Genomic DNA, 22,716 nt, shown 5'->3' on the forward strand with positions numbered 1-22,716 from the left:
GTCTCCCAATCGATAGAAAACACCTGAAACTGGTGATCAGCAGCTTTCTGATACCACCTCAGGAGATAGGCAAGTCTCAAGCACGCACACTATGAGGCAAAATGGTTGAGTTTAACTGGTATTTGGCCTTCCTCTAGGAACACTTGACTGGTAAAAGAACGCCTCAAGTGGGCATGTGTACAGCTTTAGTAAACACACTGTGCATGCAGCCCCTCCTAAGTGCTGGCAGGCCACTGCACATGCAGACAGCCCTCTCCAAGGGAAGAATCAGGAGAGAAGGGACACAACCCCCTGGAAGCATGCCAATATATAAAACTCCAGATCAAAGGTCAAACAGTGCACTGAAATCTCTCAAGTTGCCCGCTTGGCCCTCTTCCAAGTGTTCTTTACTTCCTTTTGTTCCTGCTCTAACACTTTTTAATAAACTTTCACCCCTCTTCTAAAACATGGCTCAGTGTCTCACTCTGCCTTATGCCCTTTGGCCGAATTCTTTCTTCTGAGGAGGCAAGAATTGAGGTTGCTGCAGACCCAGATAGATTTGCCACTGCTAACAACATTTATGAAAGCTTTGAGACTGGTGTATTTGTGAAGTTTTTTCTTCCCCTGCTTTTTTTTTTTTTTTTTTTTTTGAGACAGAGTTTCACTGATGTTGCCCAGGCTAGAGTGCAATGGCATGGTCTCGGCTCACTGCAACCTCTGCCTCCCAGGTTCGAGCAATTCTTCTGCCTCAGCCTCCCAAGTAGCGGGGATTACAGGCGCCCACCACCATGCCTGGTTAATTTTTGTATTTGTAGTAGAGATGGGGTTTCACCATGTTGGCCAGGCTGGTCTTGAACTCCTGATCTTAGGTGATCCACCTGCCTCGACCTCCCAAAGTGTTGGGATTACAGGCGTGAGTCACCGTGCCCAGTCTGCTTTTTTTTTGTTTTTTGTTTGTTTTTTGAGACAGGGTCTCCCTCTGTCACCCAGGCTGGAGTGCAGTGGTGCGATCTCGTCTCTCTGCAACCTCTGCCTCCTGAGTTCAAGCAATTCTCTCGCTTCTGCCTCCTGAGTAGCTGGGAATACAGGTGCACGTCACCACAGCCTAATTTTTGTATTTTTAGTAGAGACGGGTTTTCACCATATTGGTCAGGATGGTCTCGAACTCCAGGCCTCAGGTGATCTGCCTGCCTCAGCCTCCCAAAGTGCTGGGATTACAGGCGTGAAACACTGTGCCCAGCTCCCTGGCCTTTTAATTCGTTTCTTATTCCCCACCCCCAACATTTTTTGTTTTTTTTTTAGGACACAGGGTCTCGTTCTGTCATCCAGGCTGGAGTGCAGTGGTGTGATCACAGCTCACTGCAACCTTGAATTCCTGGCATCAACCAATCCTCCCACCTAAGCTTCCCTAGTAGCTGGGATTACAGGCATGCTACCATGCCCAGCTAATTTTTATTTTTTATCGAAATAAAAATGTTACAGTGAACCATGATTGTGTCACTGCACTCTAGTCTCGCTATGCTGCCCCAGCTGGGGCCCCTTTCCCTCTACCACTTTTTTTCACTGAATATGCATTGCTCTCCATCAGGAATAAAATAAAGGAAAAAAACAAAAACAACCTCCATGAAACCTATAAATGACAAAGATTTGGGGAAAACAGGAAATTCCACTCAGGAAGCAAGAAGATTATACCAAAGAACTTAATAAATAGGGGCTCATTATCCTTCCCCAAGGAAGATAAAAATCACAGAATTCCTAGGTTAGGACATCTAGTTCAGGAATGACTGGCTACATAATTTGCAGAGCCCAGTGTAAAATGAAAACGCTGAACTTCCTGTTAAACTATTAAGAACTTCAAGATAGTAATAGTGGAGTGTTAAACAAAGTGCAAGGCCTTCTAAGGATGGGGCTCTTTGTGACTCCACAGTTCACATGTCCACGAACCTGGTCTTACATCTAGGGGCTCCCTAACCTGGCTGGTCCTCAGAATCACCTGAGGAACTTTTTTTTAAAGAATGAGACATAATTTACACGCCATAAATTTCAGCATTTTAAAGTGTAAAATACAGTGGTTTTTAGTATACTCATGAAAGCGTACAAATATCATCACTATCTAATTCCAGAACATTTTTACCACTCCAAGAAGAAACCCCATACTCATAAGCAGTCGCTTCTCACACTGTCACTCTCAGTCACCACCAATGTACTTTCTGTCTCTGTGGATTTGCCTGCTCTGAACCTTCATACAAACGGAATCATAAAAAGATGGTTCTCTCTGTCTTCTTTCACTTAACATATGTTTTCAGTACTTCACACCATTTTATGGCTTAGTAATATATATGTATATACCATATTTGATTTATTGATGGATATTTGGGTTGTTTCCACTTTTTGGCTATTATGAATAATACTGCTGTGAACATTCTTGTACAAGTGTTTGTGTGAACAGGTTTTCGGAATATGCCTACGAGTAGAATTGCTGGGTCAATTCTACTGCCCCAGAAAAAACTCTGCTCTTCAACCATCCCAGAGAGTTTGAGATGAGCCTAAACAAATGTTAAGGAGCATTTCTACAATTTAACACTCATTTCAAAAAGGTGAGCTACTCTTTTGTGAAGATTATAAAAACCCAAACATAAATCACTGTTTCCTCCTTTTATCTGTCCCCTCCCAAGTAAACATAAATGAACACTGAATCGTCGATAATCATCACAAAGAACCCGCACAAACAAGGGTCAAGTGTGACTGTGCAGGATGGCCTGAAATGGGCTAGGACAGACAGAGATGAAGGAGAGAAGGGACCAAGGTGAGACCTTCCCTATGGGATGGGTGACAGGTAATGGGACACAGAGTGCTGGACAGCACAGGGAAGAGAGAAAACAGGAGGGATAAGGAACGGCAGTGGTGTTGAGGCACCTAAGGAAACACCACAAATACCTTTAGCTTTATCACAACCCCAACACTTTTTTTTGGTTTCCAGTTAGAGCATAATTAGAGCCAGGTGTCCCTCTAATATTTGGCCAACCCCTTCACACTCTTTACCCTTTATCTATGAACGCTCTTCCAACAGGAAACCTTAGCTAGAGCCTGCTCTCAATGCTCCAGGAATCCAAGGGCCTCACCTCAACCCCCTATGAGAAAGATCTGTGTGCGTTCTCATACCTGTGCTCTCCTCAGCCTGATTGAAGCCACAGATCTGGCAGATGCTCTGGACCCACTTATTCATGTCCTCTTCTGTCTCAGCCACCAGGTAAAAGGTGCGTTCACTGGTCTTGATGTCAAACACAAAACTATCCTGCAGCTCCTTCTTGTTAAAGGTCAGGCCTGCATCTACCTGCTCACAGAAGTTCAGGTTGATGATCCGCAGAGGCTTCTTGGAGTGATCGTTCTTGTAGTATTCCAGAACATCTGGGTCACCGCTCATCCGGCCACTCCGCAGGATAAACCAGCGTTTCTTCCAGGCCTAAATCATATCAGGAAGGAGTAAGAAGAGGGGGAAGAAGTCATTAGTTATTTCAAAGCTTTTTTCTTTCAGAGACAGGTCTTGCCCTGTTGCCCAGGCTGGAGTGCAGTGGCACAATCAAAGCTCACTGCAATCTTGAACTCCTGGGCTCAAGCGATCCTCCCACCTCAGCCTCCTGGGTGGCTGGGACTACAGACGCACATCACCACGCCCAGCTAATTAAAACATTTTTTTGTAGAGACAAGGTGTTGCTATGTTGCCTAGGCTGGTCTCAAGAGATCCTCCCAACTCAGCCTCCTAAAGCACTGGGATTATAAGTATGAGCCACTGTGCCTGACCTTAATGCATTTTTTTTTTTTTTTTTGAGATGGAGTTTCACTCTTGTTGCCCAGGCTGGAGTGCAATGGCATGATCTTGGCTCACTGCAACCTCCGCCTCCAGGGTTCAAGCGATTCTCCTGCCTCAGCCTCCTGAGTAGCTAGGATTACAGGCATGTGCCACCACGCCTGGCTAATTTTGTGTTTTTAGTAGAGACAGGGTTTCTCCACATTGGTCAGGCGGGTCTCGAACTCCCAACCTCAGGTGATCCACCTGCCTCGGCCTCCCAAAAGTGCTGGGATTACAGGCATGAGCCACCATGCCCGGGCGACCTTAAAGCTTTTAATAGGTCCTCAGATATCATAGGTTAAAGACGGGCACTGTGGGACCTGCAGGTGCCACATGACCTGTCCCCTTTTCAGATTTCCCAAGTTTCAAAAATGGAGGATTATTTTGGAATGCATGTTTGTGAAGCATCTCACTATGTAAACAGGGTCTTATCACTATAAAGTAAGATGTGGCATTCCCACTGTCTAGATCAGGAAGTTAGATGATGACACTTTAGAGCAACTATTTCTTTAGGCTAGAATACAGATCCAAACTCACAGCATTTTTAGGCAAGGGAGAACTTGCAAAGCCATAATCAGTTTATCCATGGGGACCCCCACTAAGGCAGGGTGAGTTGAAGTAACAATGTTACACACAGTAAGTAGCAGAAAAACAAGTTTTCTAACTTTTTAGTACAACCTGCTTTTAACCAAAACATGATGCCTTAGAAAAATCACAGAGAAACTGCTCTAAAAACATGTAACCTCAGGATTATATTTCCTGTCTTGTTCATTGATGTTTCCTTAGTCCTTATGATAATGCCTTGTACCTTACTAAGCTTTCAATATGTATTACTGAATGAGTAAACTCCTTATACCATTCCATACCATAGAATTGAACACGTGATTACATATTCTCTCAAGTTGTCTTCCATATTCCATCTCTTCAACAAGACTGAGTAATCTGTAAGCAGACATTGCACAAAGACTACATATAACAGAAATCTGCATTCAGTCTATGCTTTACCATTGACTGTCTGTGTGAATTTTTTTTTTTTTTTTTGAGACGGAGTTTCGCTCTGTCACCCAGGCTGGAGTGCAGTGGCATGATCTTGGCTCATTGCAACCTCTGCCTCCTGGGTTCAAGCGGATTTATCCTGCCTCAGCCTACGGAGTAGCTGGGATTACAGATGCCCACCACCACACCCGGCTAATTTTTGTATTTTTAGTAGAGACAGGGCTTCACCATGTTGGCCAGGCTAGTCTCAAACTCCTGACCTCAGGTGATCCACCTGCCTCAGCCTCCCAAAGTGCTGGGATTACAAGTGTGAGCCACTGTGTACGCCCGGCACTGTGTGATTTTTGATTAAGTCGTTTACCTCTTTGAATCCTGCCTCATCTATATGAAAATCACTACCACCACCACCATCTTCCCTACCTACCCCATAGGGTTATTATGTGAGCCCAAAGCACTTTGTATACACCCTGAAGCACTACAAATGTCAAGGATTTGATTATCACAATTCTTTAGACCCCATGGGATCTACACTCCATTAATTCTACCATCTTTTCACTCTCACCTTTCATCCCTGTCCTCTTTTCTTTCCTTATCCAACTCTATTTCTGCGATCCATTATCATAATTATTCCCTTGCTTCTTTCTCCATTCCTCTTATTTACCCAGCAAACCTCAGCTAAGTCTAATGCTCTGCCAACTCTACCTGTTCCCACTTGGCTGTACATACATGGAGAAAATCATATGACCACGCTGACTGGTCTCACTTTTACTTCAAGTGGCCCCTCATGTTGCCCAACAATCCTACTATATTTACCTAGTCAATGACTTTCTCCTGTTCTTTGGCAACAATCTCTTAGCCTCTCTCTTTAAACCTCCAATGCCTCCACTCTTTTATATCTTATTTCATGAGAAAACACAAACAATCAAAAGAAAATTTACACATGTTCCATGACTACATTTACCATCCTGCCTGCACCTGTAGCTGTGAGCTCTGTTACTAGGGAGCATAGGCAGTCCACCCAATGAAGGCCAACCTTTTTCCATTTGTTCACAAAGACATCACTTCAACAATTCTCCCCTTCTTCAGAATCGTTGCATTTTTCCTCCTGACTAGGATGATTCCCATCAAGACATCAACGTTTCCTACCTCAGAAGAAAAAATTAAAAGCTTGACTTGATCCCACAATTCTTCACCAACTATGGCCCAGTTTTTCTACTTCTCTTTATAGTTATACTTCAAAGAGTATTACATACTACTAATCTTTGTTTCCTCCCCTCCTATTTGAAGGCACTCTAATCAGGCTATCCCCCATCCCCCCACCACCCCAACTGCACCACTGAAATAGCTCATCAAAGGTGTCAAAGACTTCAGTGCTGATAAATCAACTCATGGGCCTTAACTTGATCTCTCTTGATCTCTCTCCAACATCTGACAACAGTTTATTATTCCATCCTCCTTGAAACACTTTCTTCACCTGGCTTCAGCATGCACTCTCAACTCTCCTTCTATCTACCGGGCCTCTCTTTTTCAGTCTCCAGTGCTGGCTCCTCTTCACCTCCCTGACATCCGAACATTAGAATGCCCCAATGCTCAGTTCTGAGATTCTTTTTTTTTTTTTTCTACACCCACTCTCTAGGTCATTTTATTCAGTTTCACAGCTTTAAAAAACCATCGAATTGCTGTGATTCCCAAATTTATATCTCTAGCCCTAGAGTTGTATATCCAACTCCTCACTAGTAGGTATCTCAACATTGATGTGTTCAAAACTGAGGTCCTGATATCTCCCAGATCTGTTCTTCCTGCACTCTCTCCCATCTCAGTTACCAGCACCTTCAGCCTTCCAGTTGTCAGACCAAAAATCTAGATATCATAGCTGACTCCTTTCATACTCTACACATCTAACCCAAAAGCAAATCCTGTCAGTTCAGACAGTTCAGAATATATCAACAATGAGCTTGCTTCTCCTCACCTCCACTGTTGCTCACCTGGTCTAGTCCACCATTTTGTAGTCTTCCTGCTTCCACCCTTTCATCCTGCAGTCTATCCTCAACCGCAAAGTAAGAAAGCAGGAAGTAAATCAGAAGATGCCACTTCTCCGCTCACTATCTGCAATGGCTGTTCATCTCACTCAGAGTAAAGCCAAAGTCCCCACAATGGCCTACAGGCCTGATGGGACTGAGCCTCATTCCCACCCCTCACCTCAGCTCCTGCTGCCCTCTGCCTTGCCTATTCTGCTCTGGCCACGTGGCCTTACACAGTGCCAGGCACGCTCCTGCCTCACGGTCTTTAGTCTAGTTGTTTCCTGGCCCTGGAACACTCCTCCCCCAGATATTTCCATTGCTTAATCTTTTTTTCTAGTCCTTATTCAAATGTCACATTACTGGACAGGCTACTCCTGGTCTCCGATGCTCCCACTCTCTTTCCCCCCTTACCCTGCTTTACTGGTCTCACAAAGCATGTATACCCCCAAAAGATATCAATTTTTATGACTTTTCCGCACCCACCTCCCAGAAAGTAAACTCCTCCAGGACAAGGATTGGTTCTTTTTATTCCATGATGCATCCTTGGTGTTTAGAATATTGCCTGGCACATAGCTAGTAATCAATATATATATAATTAATGAATCATTTTCTTGCATGAAATCCTTCTATTATCTAGCAGGTCAAAGGAGACATAACTGGTGCCCAATAAGCCTTAGATTGAAATGAAAATTGAGGTATAGCCAGAGAGGATGGAGCTGAGAAAAATAAAAATAAGTACTATTTATTTATAGTCATTTAAAATCTTAACCCGGTCACTGCTTTCAGAATTATGCATGTACTTCTGTGTGCTGCAGGTTCACACATAGACACATAGTGTGTGGGCACCAAGGTGCATTTTAAAAAGATCTGTTTCTAGTTCAGCTGGCATTTCAGTTGATGTGTCCCCGTTAGTCTTGTCTCTGTGGAAGGAGCTGTCCCCAAATCTCTGGTGTGCAGGTGCAAGCACAAAAAACACAGACACCCTCATGAACAAGAAAACCATGTTTGCTACAGATAATATCAGAGCCTGTCAGGTTTTGCTTCCAAGTAAGTGGTGTAGGCTGATAAATGGCTGCCTACAAAATACTGATATATTTATGACAGAGTCAGCAAGGCTGTCTAGTCTAGTCCCAAATTCACACATCCCTCTTCCACCACAACACCTTCTCTCCACTTCCACGTTTTATTTATTTACATATATTTTTAGAGTACCCAGGCTGGTGTGCAGTGGCATCATCTCGTTCACTGCAACTTCCACCTCCCAGGTTCAGGCGATTCTCCCGCCTCTGCCTCTCTTCAGTAAATGGGATTACAGGCGTGTGCCACTATGCCCAGCTAATTTTGCATTTTTAGTAGAGACGGGGTTTCACCATGTTGGTCAGGCTGGTATTGAACTCCTAACCTTAATTGATCCACCCACCTCAGCCTCCCAAAGTGCTGAGATTACAGGCGTGAGCCACGGCATGGGGCCCCATGTGTTTTTAAAAAGCCAAACAATTCAGAACCAAGTACAAACAACTCTAAGTGTCTGGCCTCAGTGACAACTTCCCTGATCCATTCATCTGAAGTGGACCTCTATTTCCTCGGAACCTTCATAATGCTTTTTATGTTCTTTTCAAGGCATGTCAGTTTTTACAACAATCATGAGTGTTTTTGTACTTGTCTCTTCCCAACTAGGACATGAACAAAATTCTTTATTGCCAAACCTTTCTTACCACTCTCACCTCAATTATGTTTCCTTCCTCCATCGCTCTTTCCCTCCTTTGTTTCCTTACATCCAATGAATATTTATTCAGTGCTTACTACGCTCTAGGTGTTATTCTAATGCTGAGGATACAGCATGAATTCCTCGTCTCACAGAATTTACAGGAGCACTAAAAATTACCTATTATTCTCCAAATAGTAAGTCATGTAATTTCATGACTTTATGTCTTTGCACAAGCTATGGCTTCTGCCTAGAAAGGCTTTCACCTTATCTCATCCATCTGGAGAATTTCTATGTTCTCTCAGTGCCAGCACAAATGTCACTTCTCCTGGAAGGCCTTTATTGACTCCCCCAGGTAGAGCTGGAGGTGCTTCTGCTTGTTTTCCCTTACTAACCTGTGCTTACCCCACGCTGGCATTTCTTTCCCCGGGTTTGACATTTCTACTCCCTGCTTTGGCATTTCTAATGCTTATATGTCTTTCTCCCCTTTAAGTTCTGAGCATCCTGAGATTAAGGTCCAATGTGGCCAAAAACTACATGGCAGAGTGCTTAACACATATAGGAGCTCAGGGAAGATCTGTTGATTTTTTTTCATTCCATGAATATGTTAATTTGTTCAAATTAATAAAACTTAAAATATACGTAAGCTTTCACAGTAGGAAGTAGAAAAGAAGGACAGCAAGAGGATTACAGAAAAAAGAATAAGATAAAGATGTGTAATAGATTCTCTATGGTGTGAGTTATTTGGCACCTTGTTCCCTTCATTCTGATAAGTGCAGTATCCATGTAATAAATATTTATAAGGGGGGTCTGGGAGCTTCACCTGAAAAGTATCCCATGATACAAAAATGAAAAACTGCTGTTGGATTACTGACACACAATGCAAGGAGAATACGGAACATGAGTCCTGAATATGCTATTAAAGAGAAAGCTTTTTCAGGCCTGTTCTAACGTCTATATAAAATTTCATACAAAAATTAACTCAAAATGGATTATGGACTTACACATAAAATACAAATAGAATTCAGCAATCTATAAAAACACATGACCAAACGGAATTTATTCCAAGGAGGTAAGGCTGATTCCATATTTGAAATCCGTCATCTACCATATTAATAGGCTGAAGAAAAACTGCATGATCATATCTTTCAATGCAAAAAATATTTGATAAAATTAAACACTCATTCTTGATAAAAACTCTCAGAAAAACAGGAACAGAGGGGAGCTTCTTCAACTTGAAAAAGAGCAGCAACAAAAGACCACTATCAAATGTTATACTTAGTTTTTTTTGGTTGTTTGCTGAGGCAGGGTCTCACTCTGTCACTCAGGTTGGAATGCAGAGGCATGAACATGGCTCACTGCAGCCTCAACCTCCTGGGCTCAAGTGAATCTCCCACCTCAGCCTCCTGAGTGGCTGAGATCACAGGTGCATGCCACTATGCCTGGCTAATTTCTAAATTTTTGTAGAGATGGGGGTCTCACTATTTTTCCCAGGCTGTTCTTAAACTCCTGGGCTCAAGTAATCTTCCTGCCTTGGCCTCCCAAAATGCTGTGATTACAAGTGTGAACCAGCAAACCTGGCCTATACTTAGATTTGAGAGACTGAATCCTCTTTCCTAAGATCAGGAATAAGGCAAGGACATTTGCTCTTATCATTTTTTTTTTTTTTTTTTTTTTTTTGAGACAGAGTCTTACTCTGTTGCTCAGGGTGGAGTGCAGTGGCACAATCTTGGCTCACTGCAAGCTCCGCTTCCTGGGTTCAAGTGATTCTTGTGCCTCAGCCTCCCAAGTAGCTGGGATTACAGGTGTGCACTGCCACACCTGGCTAATTTTTGTATTTTTATTAGAGATGGGGTTTCACCACGTTGGCCAGGCTGGTCTTGAACTCTTGGCCTCAAGTGATCCACCTGCCTTGGCCTCCCAAAGTGCTGGGATTACAGGTGTGAGCCACCGTGCCCAGCCACTGTTATCACTCTTATTCAACATATTGCTGGAAGTTCTAGTCAAGGTGATAAAGCAAAAAACATATATAAAAGGTATACTGATTGGAAAGGAAGAAAAAAAAATGGTCCCTGTTTGCAGAGGACATGATTATCTATATAGAAAAATCGTGGCTGGGCACGGTGGCTCACGCCTGTAATCCTAGTACTTTAGGAGGCCGAGGCGGGTGGATTGCTTGAGGTCAGGAGTTCAAGACCAGCCTGGCCAACATGGTGAAATCCCATCTCTACTAAAATACAAAAATTAGCTGGGCATGGTGGTGGGTACCTGTAATCCAAGCTACTAGGGAGGGTGAGGCAGGAAAATTGCTTGAGCCCAGGAGGTAGAGGTTTCAGTGAGCTGAGATGGTGCCACTGCACTCCAGCCTGGGCAACAGAGTGAGACTCCATCTCAAAGAAAAAAAAAAAAAAAAGAAGAAGAAAGAAAAAGAAAAAACACAAAAAATCTACAACAAAACCCAACAAAACTCTCAGGACTAATAAGTGAGTTCAACAAGGTCACAGGATACAAGATAATCATACAAAAATCAATTTACTTCTAACTAGCGATGAATATGCAGGCATATAAAATAAAAATACAATGCCATTTATAATTGTTCTTAAAAACTGAAAAGGTATAAATCTAAAAAAATCGCTGTGCAGGGCATGTATGCTAAAAGCTATACAAAGCTAATGAAAGAAATCAAAGGAGACTTAAATAAATGAAGAGACATACCATATTCATGGATTGGACAACTCGACTTGGTGCATCTCCCCAAACTGACGTACAGATTTAACACAATTCCCATCAAAATCCCACAAGAATGTCTGTAGATGTACATAAGATTGTTCTAAAATGTATATGAAAAGGCAAAGGAAGCACAATAGCTAAAATAATTCTGAAAAATAAAATGGGAAGAATCAGTCTGCCAGATTTTAAGACTTATTATATAGCTACAACAATCAAGACTGTGTAGCACTGGCGAAGAGACAGACACAGAAAAGTGGAATAGATCAATTCTTGGCCGTTTGGCTAAGATCAAGCGAAGAACAATGGATTAGAACAGAAAACCCAGAAACAGACCCTCACAATATGCCCAACTGATTTTTCACAAACGTGTAAAAGCAATTCAATGAAGAAAACAGCTAGTTGTCATGGTTCGTGCCTGTAATCCCAGCACTTTGGGAGGCCAAGGTAGGTGGATCACTTGAGGCCAGGAGTTCGAGATTGGTCTGGCCAACATGGCAAAACCCTGTCTCTACTAAAAATTTTAATATAAAAAAGAAAAGAAAAGGCCTTTTCAAGAAATGGTGCCGAAGCAATCAAGCATCCATAGGGGAGTAAAGACCTTAATCTAAGTCTCACATCTTATACAAAAACTAACTCAGAATGAATCATGGACTTAAACGTAAAATGTAAAACTATAAAACGTTTAGAAAAAAAGGTGAAAATCTTTGGGATCTAAGGTACATTTCATGAGAAATCAACAAGCTCCTTGTATAGAATTCAGTAAAAACAAACACAAAATGTGTTGAATGCTTTGACAGATAAAGAAAAGAGGCAAGGCCCAAAAATACTCCTTTGAAGTAACTTACAATATTTACAAAGTTTCAGGAAGTTAAGACATTAATATATATCCCTAAAACTTGAAGATTTTTTTGTAAGCACCATAAAAAAAGACATAATACGCTAGTAGACCACTGAAGCAGGGAATCAAACTTTCAGGGTTAAGAGAGAGAAACAGCATGAGAGAAAGCAAACATGCACGAGAGAGAAGGAGCAATGAACACAAACAATGAGGAAGGTAGGGTTTGATATGCGGTTTTGGAAAGGAAGAACAGGACCTTTTTTTTTTTTTTTTTTCTTTTTTAAATACAACATACAGTATGACCAGTGACCAAGGCCTGGGCATGGGAACAGATAAAATAGGTTCAGAGAATATGGCACAGTCTTCTCAATATGGAAAAGAGGGAGGAAAGGAAGAGTTTGGAGGTCCTGAAAAGCCTTGAATGCCACCCTAAGAAGTTTCATCTTTCCTTTATTTGTAATGGGGAGCCATTGAAGAGTATAGATCAGCAGAGAAATGTTAACCAATGCTGTGCTCTTATCTGGCAAAGTGAGGGAGACAAACCAGAAAAATAAAAAATAAGAGACAAGAAAACAATTAAGAAGCTGTTGCGATAGTCTGCAATGGTGAGAGAAGATGGCAATCTAAATTAGGGTAGTAATAATGGAGACAAAAGACAATGAAAGTCACTTTACTTAACAGTGGGGCTTAAAGAAGTATATGGATAGGGTCTGCTGTCAAGAAAGTTGGAAAAAAGAATTTGTGTCTAGGATCAAGGGTATGCCACTCCCATCTCTGATGAAATAGAAGTGACTGTTTTCCTTCTGTCAGAAAACAAACCATTTCACAACCATCAAGACCACAAAGTGTGGGTACATATGACCTGGAAGTTGCATCACTCCTAGCTGTTGAACAGACAGTACATGTCACATGAACCTGTCTCTATCCTTTGGGTTAGATCTCAAGGTCTTCAAGCATGTAGAATGAGGCTATAACTTCCTCTTATTGCTCTTGGCACCCAGAAAACCTAGGTGGGCCACAATTTAGCTTTGCAAGAGTGTTATGCTCCCTTCTGGTGACAATGAAGGCACGTGAAAGTTTATCACACCAGGATTCTGCAAGATTCTGCCTGGAGTCATGATCATAGTGTTGTTCTAAGATATAAAGGGCTGCCAATATGTGGAAGAGCGATTTGATTTATTTTTAGTTACTCAACATACTCAAGTTGAACAAGTACCAGCAGGAGCAGTCTACGGAAAACCAAATTTTATTTTTTTTAGAACGTAAGAACTTTCTAAATGAGTGGTCCAAAGCAGGTCTCTTGGAAACTGGAGAATACTCAACACTGGAGATTTTGAAGAAAGAGGCAAGGTGAGGGACCGGCAAACTTTGTTAAGGATGTTAGCAAATATTTTGGGTTTTACAGGTCATATTTTCTCTGTCATAACTACTCAGTTCTATAGTGGCATGACAGCAACCATACACAATTCATAAGCAAACAGGCATGGCTGTGTTCCAATAAAACTGCTTAGAAAAAGAAGTGGTGGGCAGGATTTGTTTGTTGACTCCTGGCCTAAACAAAGGGTGGGAGGGTTGGGGAGTGTGACAGTAGAAGGGCTCAAAGAGTAGATCAAGGCTGGGCGCGGTGGCTCACGCCTGTAATCCCAGCATTTTGAGAGGCCGAGGCAGGCAGATCACGAGGTCAGGAGATTGAGACCATCCTGGCTAATACGGTGAAACCATCTCTACTAAAACGACAAAAAAAAAAAAAATTAGCCAGGCGTGGTGGCGAGCACCTGTAGTCCCAGCTACTTGGGAGGCTGAGGCAGAAGAATGGCTTGAACCTGGGAGGCAGAGCTTACAGTGAGCCGAGATCGCACCACTGCACTCCAGCCTGGGCGACAGAGCAAGACTCTGTCTCTGTCTCAAAAAAAAAAAAGAGTAGATCAATAGATGGACAAGAGACTACCTAAGGTCTATTCTCCCCTATCTTGAGAGACTTACTTTTTTCTTTCTTTCTTTCTTTTTTTTTTTTTTTTTTTTTGCGTCAGGGTCTCCCTCTGTTGCCCAGACGGGAGTGCAGTGGCGCAAACATGGCTCACTGTAGCCCCGACCTCCTAGGCTCAAGCGATCCTCCTACCTCAGCCTCCCATTTAGCTGTGATCACAGGATGCGCCATCATACCCAGTTAATTTTTTTTTTTTAGAGATGGAGTCTCACTATGCTGGCTAGGCTAATGTCAAATTCATAGGCTCAAGTAATTCTCCCACCTCAGCATCCCAAAGTGCTGGAATTACAGATGAGCCACTGTACCCAGCCCCTTATGTATTTTTTAACTAAGAAAACATGATATGGTAACACCTCATTTAATCAGATTACTCAGATTCTTAGAACAGAGGGATGTGTTCTTCTGAATAACCACATTTCCACCTGGGAGCTTCACTAAGAGGTGTGTAGGGCTGTGTGTGTGTGTGTGTGTGTGTGTGTGTGTGTGTGTGTGTGTGTGTGTGAGAGAGAGAGAGAGTCAGTCTTTGTTATTGGTGAATTTTTAAAAAATAAGGCAAAGAGCTTTTTGAAGATACAACTATTATGTTCTTCATATACCCGCCTAACAGGTTTAAATTATTGGTATCACCCAGTAACCTCAGTTAGATTCAGATTAACCATAAACCTCACTTCATAGGATTCTCTAGGTTTACTGGCAGTTTTTGGTTTTACCCTCTTCAGAAAGCGGGAAGTTAAAAGGACACGCCTATTCCAGGAGTTTCGCAAAAGCCTCTTCCAAGTAATGTCTTGCCCCTTCTACAACCTTAGCCAGAAGGCACGTGAGATTTGGTATCAGAAAAGATGATTTGAGACCCTGAGAAGTCCTTAGTCATCAAAGAAGAGTTCTGTTATCTTTGGTATACCAAAGTCAGGGCAGAAGATAGAAGATTCTGGAGGTTTAGAAATATTTTCAACTGTCAACTCCCAGGTGGTGATGTGGTTGAGTTCTAGCTCAAACAAACACAAAGACACAGGGGAATCTGATCTCACTTCTGAACATATGATGTACAAGTCTATCCTAATATATTTCAACACGAAGCTACTATGCCAGTCTCGTGTCCCATAATAGTTAACAGCAAACATTACAAGAGTACAGTGGGAGTCATGTAACAGTTACACATTTTTGAAGGCACACTTCCTGAGCGAGGAAAGGCTTTTTGCTATCCTTCCTCTAGCAATCCTTCGACTACTCTGGACCATAGAGACTTTATACTCTCTGAGGAAATTTTTAAAAGTGTATTTGCTGAGCTCTTGCTACCTGCCATGTGCTTTCTACTCATTATCACATTTAATCCTTTAACAAATGCTGCAAGGTAAATACGATCCTCTTAACAGATGAGGAAAAAGAAGTTCATAGAGATTAAACAACTTACAGAGACCACAGCCCAAGATCTTCTTATTCTGTGGGTCCAGACCCACAAAGAACTTGAGGTGAAGCTACTGCAGATGAATTGCTCACTACACTTTGAGAAACACTGGCCACAGAGTTTATGAATTCAAGTTTATAGTTAATTGGTGATGGCAGATGGCAATAATGCAACTAGAATCTAGGCCTCAGCTCCTAGTCCAAAGTTATTTCCACTCCTCAAATGCAAATCCCCTAGGAGAGAGCAGCATAGTTAACTGTATTTGTTCTGGACTCATTCATCTGAGAAAGGGCAGGTAAGTACAGTTTCCCTCGGACTTTAAAGGAACTTATTTGCTCCTCGGGCACAGAATGAATTTTTTCTTACCCCAAGACTATGACATTCTGAGGTCAGGGGCTTTTGTATCTCCAGCATTTATTTAGCACAGGACTTGATACTCCCAAAGCACTATATAACTGTTCAATGAAAGTTATACCAAAGGAACAAAATAATGTTTATTTGCTTCTGTTTTGGGGGAAAAAAACCTCTCAGTCAGATGATCTGTTAATTTAACACAATCTCTATTCCAGGTAAGATGGTACACAGACACCATAAACACAAAAGATCACCTAGAATCCTTTATATAAAGCTGACTCCAACTATAGGCTTCAAGGAGTAGATCATGGTAATCTAGATTAAGCCAATTTGCACCATTTCATCCTACATGCCACTGTGATCAGTTTAGCGACAAGCGTTATGTTCCAAGCCAGCTCAGAGTCATTAAGATTCAACTCCAGGACCTTTGTTTTGTGTTACTCAAGCTGGCTGTGTCACTGGACAAAGGGTTGTGACAATATTTCCCTGAAGTTGCAGGAACCACTATTTGTCGCCTAAGAACAGCCAACCGAGAGAGAGCAAGAGAGAAAGAGTACGTGTGAGAGTGAGGGAGAGCGAGAGCATGCAAGCAGGTTAAAAGATGGATATTGATGAAATATGAGTCTTTTTTTATTTTTATTATACTTTAAGTTTTAGGGTACATGTGCACAACGTGCAGGTTAGTTACATATGTATACATGTGCCATGTTGGTGTGCTGCACCCAGTAACTCGTCATTTAACATTAGGTATATCTCCTAATGCTATCCCCTCCCCGCTCCCTCCACCCCACAACAGGCCCTGGTGTGTGATGTTCCCCTTTCTGTGTCCATGTGTTCTCATTGTTCAATTCCCATCTATGAGTGAGAACATGCGGTGTTTGGTTTTTTGTCCTTGTGATAGTTTGCTGAGAATGATGGTTTCCAGCTTCATCCATGTCCCTACAAAGGACATGAACTCATTTTTTATGGCTGCATAGTATTCCATGGTGTATATGTGCCACATTTTCTTAATCCAGTCTATCGTTGTTGGACATTTGGGTTGGTTCCAAGTCTTTGCTATTGTGAATAGTGCCGCAATAAACATACAGGTGCATGTGTCTTTATACCTTCGGGTATATACCCAGTAATGGGATTGCTGGGTCAAATGGCATTTCTAGTTCAAGATCCCTGAGGAATCACCACACTGACTTCTACAATGGTTGAACTAGTTTACAGTCCCACCAACAGTGTGAAAGTGTTCCCATTTCTCCATATCCTCTCCAGCACCTGTTGTTTCCTGATTTTTTAATGATCGCCATTTGACAAACCTGACAAAAACAAGAAATGGGGAAAGGATTCCCTATTTAATAAATGGTGCTGGGGAAACTGGCTAGCCATATGTAGAAAGCTGAAACTGGATCCCTTCCTTACACCTTATACAAAAATTAATTCAAGATGGATTAAAGACTTAAATGTTAGACCTAAAACCATAAAAACCCCAGAAGAAAACCTAGGCAATACCATTCGGGACATAGGCATGGGCAAGGACTTCATGTCTAAAACACCAAAAGCAATGGCAACAAAAGCCAAAATTGACAAATGGGATCTAATTAAACTAAAGAGCTTCTGTACAGCAAAAGAGACTACCATCAGAGTGAACAGGCAACCTACAGAATGGGAGAAAATTTTTGCAATCTACTCATCTGACAAAGGGCTGATATCCAGAATCTACAATGAACTCAAACAAATTTACAAGAAAAAAACAACCCCATCAAAAAGTTGGTGAAGAATATGAACAGACGCTTCTCAAAAGAAGACATTTATGCAGCCAAAAGACACAGGAAAAAATGCTCATCATCACTGGCCATCAGAGAAATGCAAATCAAAACCACAATGAGATACCATCTCACACCAGTTAGAATGGCGAAATGAGTCTTAACCTGAGGCTGAGGCCAGATTTAGATTTTCCCCTTAGACTTTCCGGGTCAATAAACTCTTTCCTCATTTAAGGTAACTTAGGTCACTGATCAATACAGGCTGTAACCATGTGTCCGAACCAGTTTGCTACCACCGGAGTAACTCAGGAGTCCTTTACAAGAGCCCTGATCATATTCATTATTCAATCCACTTTCTTTTTCCTTCACTTTCAATGTCTTTTCCATTAGCATTTACTCACACCTACACAAACTCTCCCTTCCTCATTCCAATCATTCAATCAACATTTATGAAATCCAGTAATGCCAGGTCCTTCAGGATCTCATGACTTATGGAAAGGGCAGACAAGTACAGTACATAGGTAACTCAGTACATGGTCAGTGCTCTTATAATGGTATGAACAGAGGTTCTCAGCACAGTTCATGTAGGTGTTCTCAGCACCCACATGAATAGTGGATGCTTGACGGAGAGGACTACTCTGCTTGCCTCGAGGAGTCACAGAAGTTTTACACGACAGGTGGCACTTGGATTGGGTATTGAAGGATGTGAAGAGTTTTGCTGGGTGAAGAAAAACTGCTGGAGGGAGAACTTTCAGGAAAAGAGAGTAAGATGAGTATAGGTGACTCTTGTTATTTCTGGTAGTTATGGTCTGTAAAGTCAGCACAAACACTGTATTAGTTAATATTGAATCATTCCTCTGGGGCAGCGATCCCCAACCTTTTTGGCACCAATGGCTGGTTTTGTGGAAGATAATTTTTCCATGGAAAGGGGTAGGGACGGTTTTGGGATGAAACTGTTCCACTTCAGATCATCAGGCATTAGATTCTAATAAGGAGTATGCAACCTAGGTCCCTTGCATGTGCAGTTCACAATAGAGTTTACTCTTCTATGAGAATCTAATGTCACCGCTGATCTGATGGGAGGTGGAGCTTAGACAGTAATGCTCACTCACCAGCTGCTCACCTCCTGCTGTGAGGCCCGGTTCCTAACAGGCCAGACTGGTAAGGGTCCTCGGCCCAGGGGGCTGGGGACCCTTGCTCTAGGGGAAAAATACCAGATTAGGTTCCTCTTAGCCTCTGGTCACATTTTTATCAATCGGTCAATACATAACCTCGTTTTATATGTGTTTCTGTTTAAAGACACCTTATTTAATATTTGTTGATTCAGTAAGACTGAACTCATGGCTAACAGCACTTCAACTCTGCCTGAACAAAGCTTATCTAATACATGTATTTTCTCAGTAAGGCACATTACAGCCTTCTTGTGTTTAGAAACACTAGACAGAACTTCAGTACTATGCTTGGGGATCTTTTTAAACAGTGAAATCACCAACAAAAAGCACAAAAATGCAAAAAACATGGTACCCGATATATGACAAAGAAGACACTTGTTTACAGGATGAGAAGCGAAATAAGTACACAAAACACTGCCTTGTGCCACCTCAGCTGGGAATGTGCACGTCAGGAGACTCAGATGTTTTCACTGCCCTGTCCATGTGAATGTCTGAGATTAACAGCCAAAGCATGCTGTTTGGTCTGTTCAGGCTGGTAAAACAAAATACCTCAGACTGTTATTTATAAACATGAAATTTACAGTCCACAGTGCTGGAGGCTGGTAAGTCCAGGATCAAGGCACCAGCAGATTTGGTGTCTGGTGAGGGCCCTGTTTCTAACAGATGTTGGAGGGGACAACGGAAGCCCTCAAGCTGCTTTTGTAAGGGCAAAAATCCCCTTCACGAGGGCTCTGCCCTCACAGCCCACCTAATCACCTCCCAAAGGCCCCACCTCCTAATACCAACACATCAGGGATAAGATTTCAACATACACGTTTTGGAGGGACACAAACATTCAGTCCATACATGGTGAGTATTGATTTTGGGGTTACAAGTAAATTTCAGTGAGTACAGAATCTAGAACGTGTGAATATGAGGATTCACTGTATATGAAAAAGTTTGGTGTACTCAAATGATAAAGGTAAGTTTGGTGACGTTTATGTGGGGAGGATGAGAAAACTGTGGAGAGAAAATTATTTAAGGTAAGTCAAATATTATAATAATATATTTTAAAATATTATAAAATTAAAAAATCTGAGAATTCCTCCAGAAAATAACATATTTTTAAGTATTTGTTAATGAAGAAAAAACTACAATGAATTCATTATTCCTTTAATCAGAATATCCATATTTTTTGGGGAAAAAAGTACAAATTCATGGAAAACACTTATTCAGTTCATAAGCAATACTGGGTGTGAGGGAGTGTGTGTGTTTTGAAGGACCCAGGACACAGCAGTCCATCATATGGGAACTACTGTCGTGCACCCAGGGGAGTAGCTCAGGCAGGGAGAACAGCATAGGTAAAGGCCCTGAAGAGGAAGCGAGCTTGGGTTATGGGAGAACCTGACAGGAGGTCATGGCTGGAACACAGTAAACAAAGGGGAAGGTAGAACAAGCAAAAGGCAGGGGTAGATTGAAGTTTAGATTTTATCTTAAATAAAATCCCTCAATAGGGATCTTAATAAGATCCCTCAATAGGGGCATGATTAATAAATCAATATATTGGCAAATGAGCTTGAGAACCGTGTATTATACTATTTATATTATTCACATATTATTTATATTAAATATACCATGTTTATGTACACAAACATACATACAACCACATAAAGTGTATATATAGCATACACACATACACACATTTTACAAATGCTTAGAAAAGCATTTCAAATTGCTACCAATGGCTCCTTGTTGAGGGGAATGGGCATATAAGAGAAAAGATACAGGGAACTTTCACATTTTAATCCACATAATTCTATATTTTTAAGTAAATAGAACATGAGAGCAGTGAATGGTTTTAAATTTTTCCATATTTAAAATTCTAAAAGATCATTCTGGCCTATAATAATTGCATTGAAGTAGGGCAAGAGCATGAGTAGGAAGCCCAGATAGACTACTGCTCAAGAAATAATGGTGATATGGACCAGGGCAGTGGCAAAAGGTATATACATTGAAGAGGGCATATGCAACCAAGATATATTTCAGAGGCTGAAATGACTAACCTTGATAATGGACAGAATATGGGAGATACCGGAGAAGGAAGAATAAAGACTTCAAGATTTCCAGCTTGAGCAAGTGGGTGGGCTGTATTATGACTCATTATGACGGAGAAGAGAATCACAGTCACATCTCTCTGACAAGCCTATTATGGTGCATTCTATCCATTCTCTGCCTCTACCACATGAAAGACAAAGGGACAAGATGAATTTGATGTGTATGAGAGAGACAGGGTCACATCTGGGAAACCAAAAAGCCCTGTATCAGTAATTACACTGATTGAATTCTGTGAGGTTCATTCCCCAAAGACCAGGTCAACCTTTCTACAGAGGACTCGAAATCCATTAGGGGAATTACCTCTCCCATTGACAAAGCAACAAATGAGCTGTTGCCAACCCTTTAAATATTGGAGAAAGAAAGGTCATTCCCCTGAGGGACCTTGCTTTCATGTCCTTGAATGGTCTGATCTCAGTTATATTTAAAGCACTGAATTAAGCAAAGGTTACCAGGGAAAACCAGGGCAAAGCTGGGGGAAGAGGAGACAAATGATGCCCAGGAATATAAATTGTTTCCTTTCTTCTGGGACAAAGGCTTCTCTCTCAGTCCCGCAGGCCCTCCAAAGACCTGGTTCCATATTTTCGTAAATATACATCGGATTGTTTTACTTCTTTGCTTTAAATTAGCTCACTACTGTCTTCAACAGTGGTATTCAAACTTCAATGTGCATCAGAATCACTAAGACATCTGTTCACAATGGAGAATACCAGGCCTCAGTCTCAACAGGGATTCAGATCAGTAGGTCTGGAGTACAGTCCAGGGATACAAACCTCAAATGACTCTACTACAGACTATTCAAGGACCCTATTTTGAGAAACAATGCACTAAATTGTTAATGATGATTGACAGGATGTAGCCTTGACTTAGTGACCTGCACTAGAGGAATAAATGTATCAGGAGTTTAGATATTCAGGTTGTGATTCCAGCTGTCTTTGAAATGTGAACTTATGGGGGAAAATAAACACTTTCCTGCTCTGGGCCATTTCCTCATCTATAACGTACAAGTGTTGACTTTATTATTGTTCCCACCATCACTTCAATTTCTGACATTTTAAGATCACAGGAAAAGACAGAGGATTGAAAATGTCAGGCAGAGCTTCTGGACTGTGCTAGACTGACTCTCCCAAAGGTGCCCAAACTGTGAAGACACATGAACATGCGCACAAAGTCTGGTGCTTTCTGGAGAGCTTTTCCCATCTGGACTAGCCATCTGGAGTCCAGTACACAGTGGAATTTGCTGGTCATAAGCAAATACAGTATCATGAAAAGCTACTTCCAAGGTACAGAATGAACAAATAATGGGGCCCTTCAGGAACTTGGCTTCTCTTCCCTGGTCACAGTATTCTACAAAAATGGAGGGAAATCATTCAAAGGATGACATGAGAAACAGAACCAAATTCCAAAGATTAATTCAGGTGATCAAGTAAATGGACTATCTTGCTCCTGGGAGCCCCAATTTACATCAGTCCAGCTGCTTGGAGTATTGCATATGTAGCTGGAAAACATTCCCATACAGAGACTTCCTTAGCCTCTCTAGGAGCTATTGGAAAGGCTTTTGTTTAATTTGTAAGAATTCAGTATACAGAATTAAAAGAATGACCCTGGGCTGATCCTTTTTTTTCTTTTGTTTTCTTGTTGCCAGAAATCATCATTACATAGATATAATTTAGATAACGTAAAATGCATCCATCTTAACAGTTCAGATGGCTGGATTTTACAAATGTATTTACCATCTAACCACCACCTCAATCAAGACACAACATTTCCATGACCCCAAAGAGTTCCCTTGTGCCCTTTCCAGGTGAATCCTCACTCCCTATCCTGGTGCCAG

At 41.7% G+C, this 22,716-nt stretch overlaps 1 protein-coding gene across 11 annotated transcripts in view; it reads right to left on the reverse strand.

Annotated features, from left to right (window-relative positions):
- The window catches only part of GAB2 (GRB2 associated binding protein 2), a 202,899-nt gene that overhangs the window by 62,883 nt on the left and 117,300 nt on the right, over positions 1 to 22,716 (reverse strand). For 6 of the 11 annotated variants that reach the window (XR_001707453.4, XR_672986.5, XR_008538100.2 and 3 more), the window contains one exon: positions 3,142 to 3,442. Coding sequence is in view for 4 of the 11 variants with exons in the window: in XM_001164121.8 (XP_001164121.2) it covers positions 3,142 to 3,442 (301 nt within the window). In the remaining 7 variants the exon portion in view is untranslated. Of the gene's footprint in view, positions 1 to 3,141; positions 3,443 to 20,833; positions 20,938 to 22,716 lie in introns of those variants that run through there. The other 5 variants (XR_010147293.1, XR_010147291.1, XR_010147292.1 and 2 more) reach the window with 1 other exon arrangement.

This window comes from Pan troglodytes, chromosome 9 (assembly GCF_028858775.2).
Source record: "Pan troglodytes isolate AG18354 chromosome 9, NHGRI_mPanTro3-v2.0_pri, whole genome shotgun sequence".
Lineage (NCBI taxonomy): Eukaryota > Metazoa > Chordata > Mammalia > Primates > Hominidae > Pan > Pan troglodytes.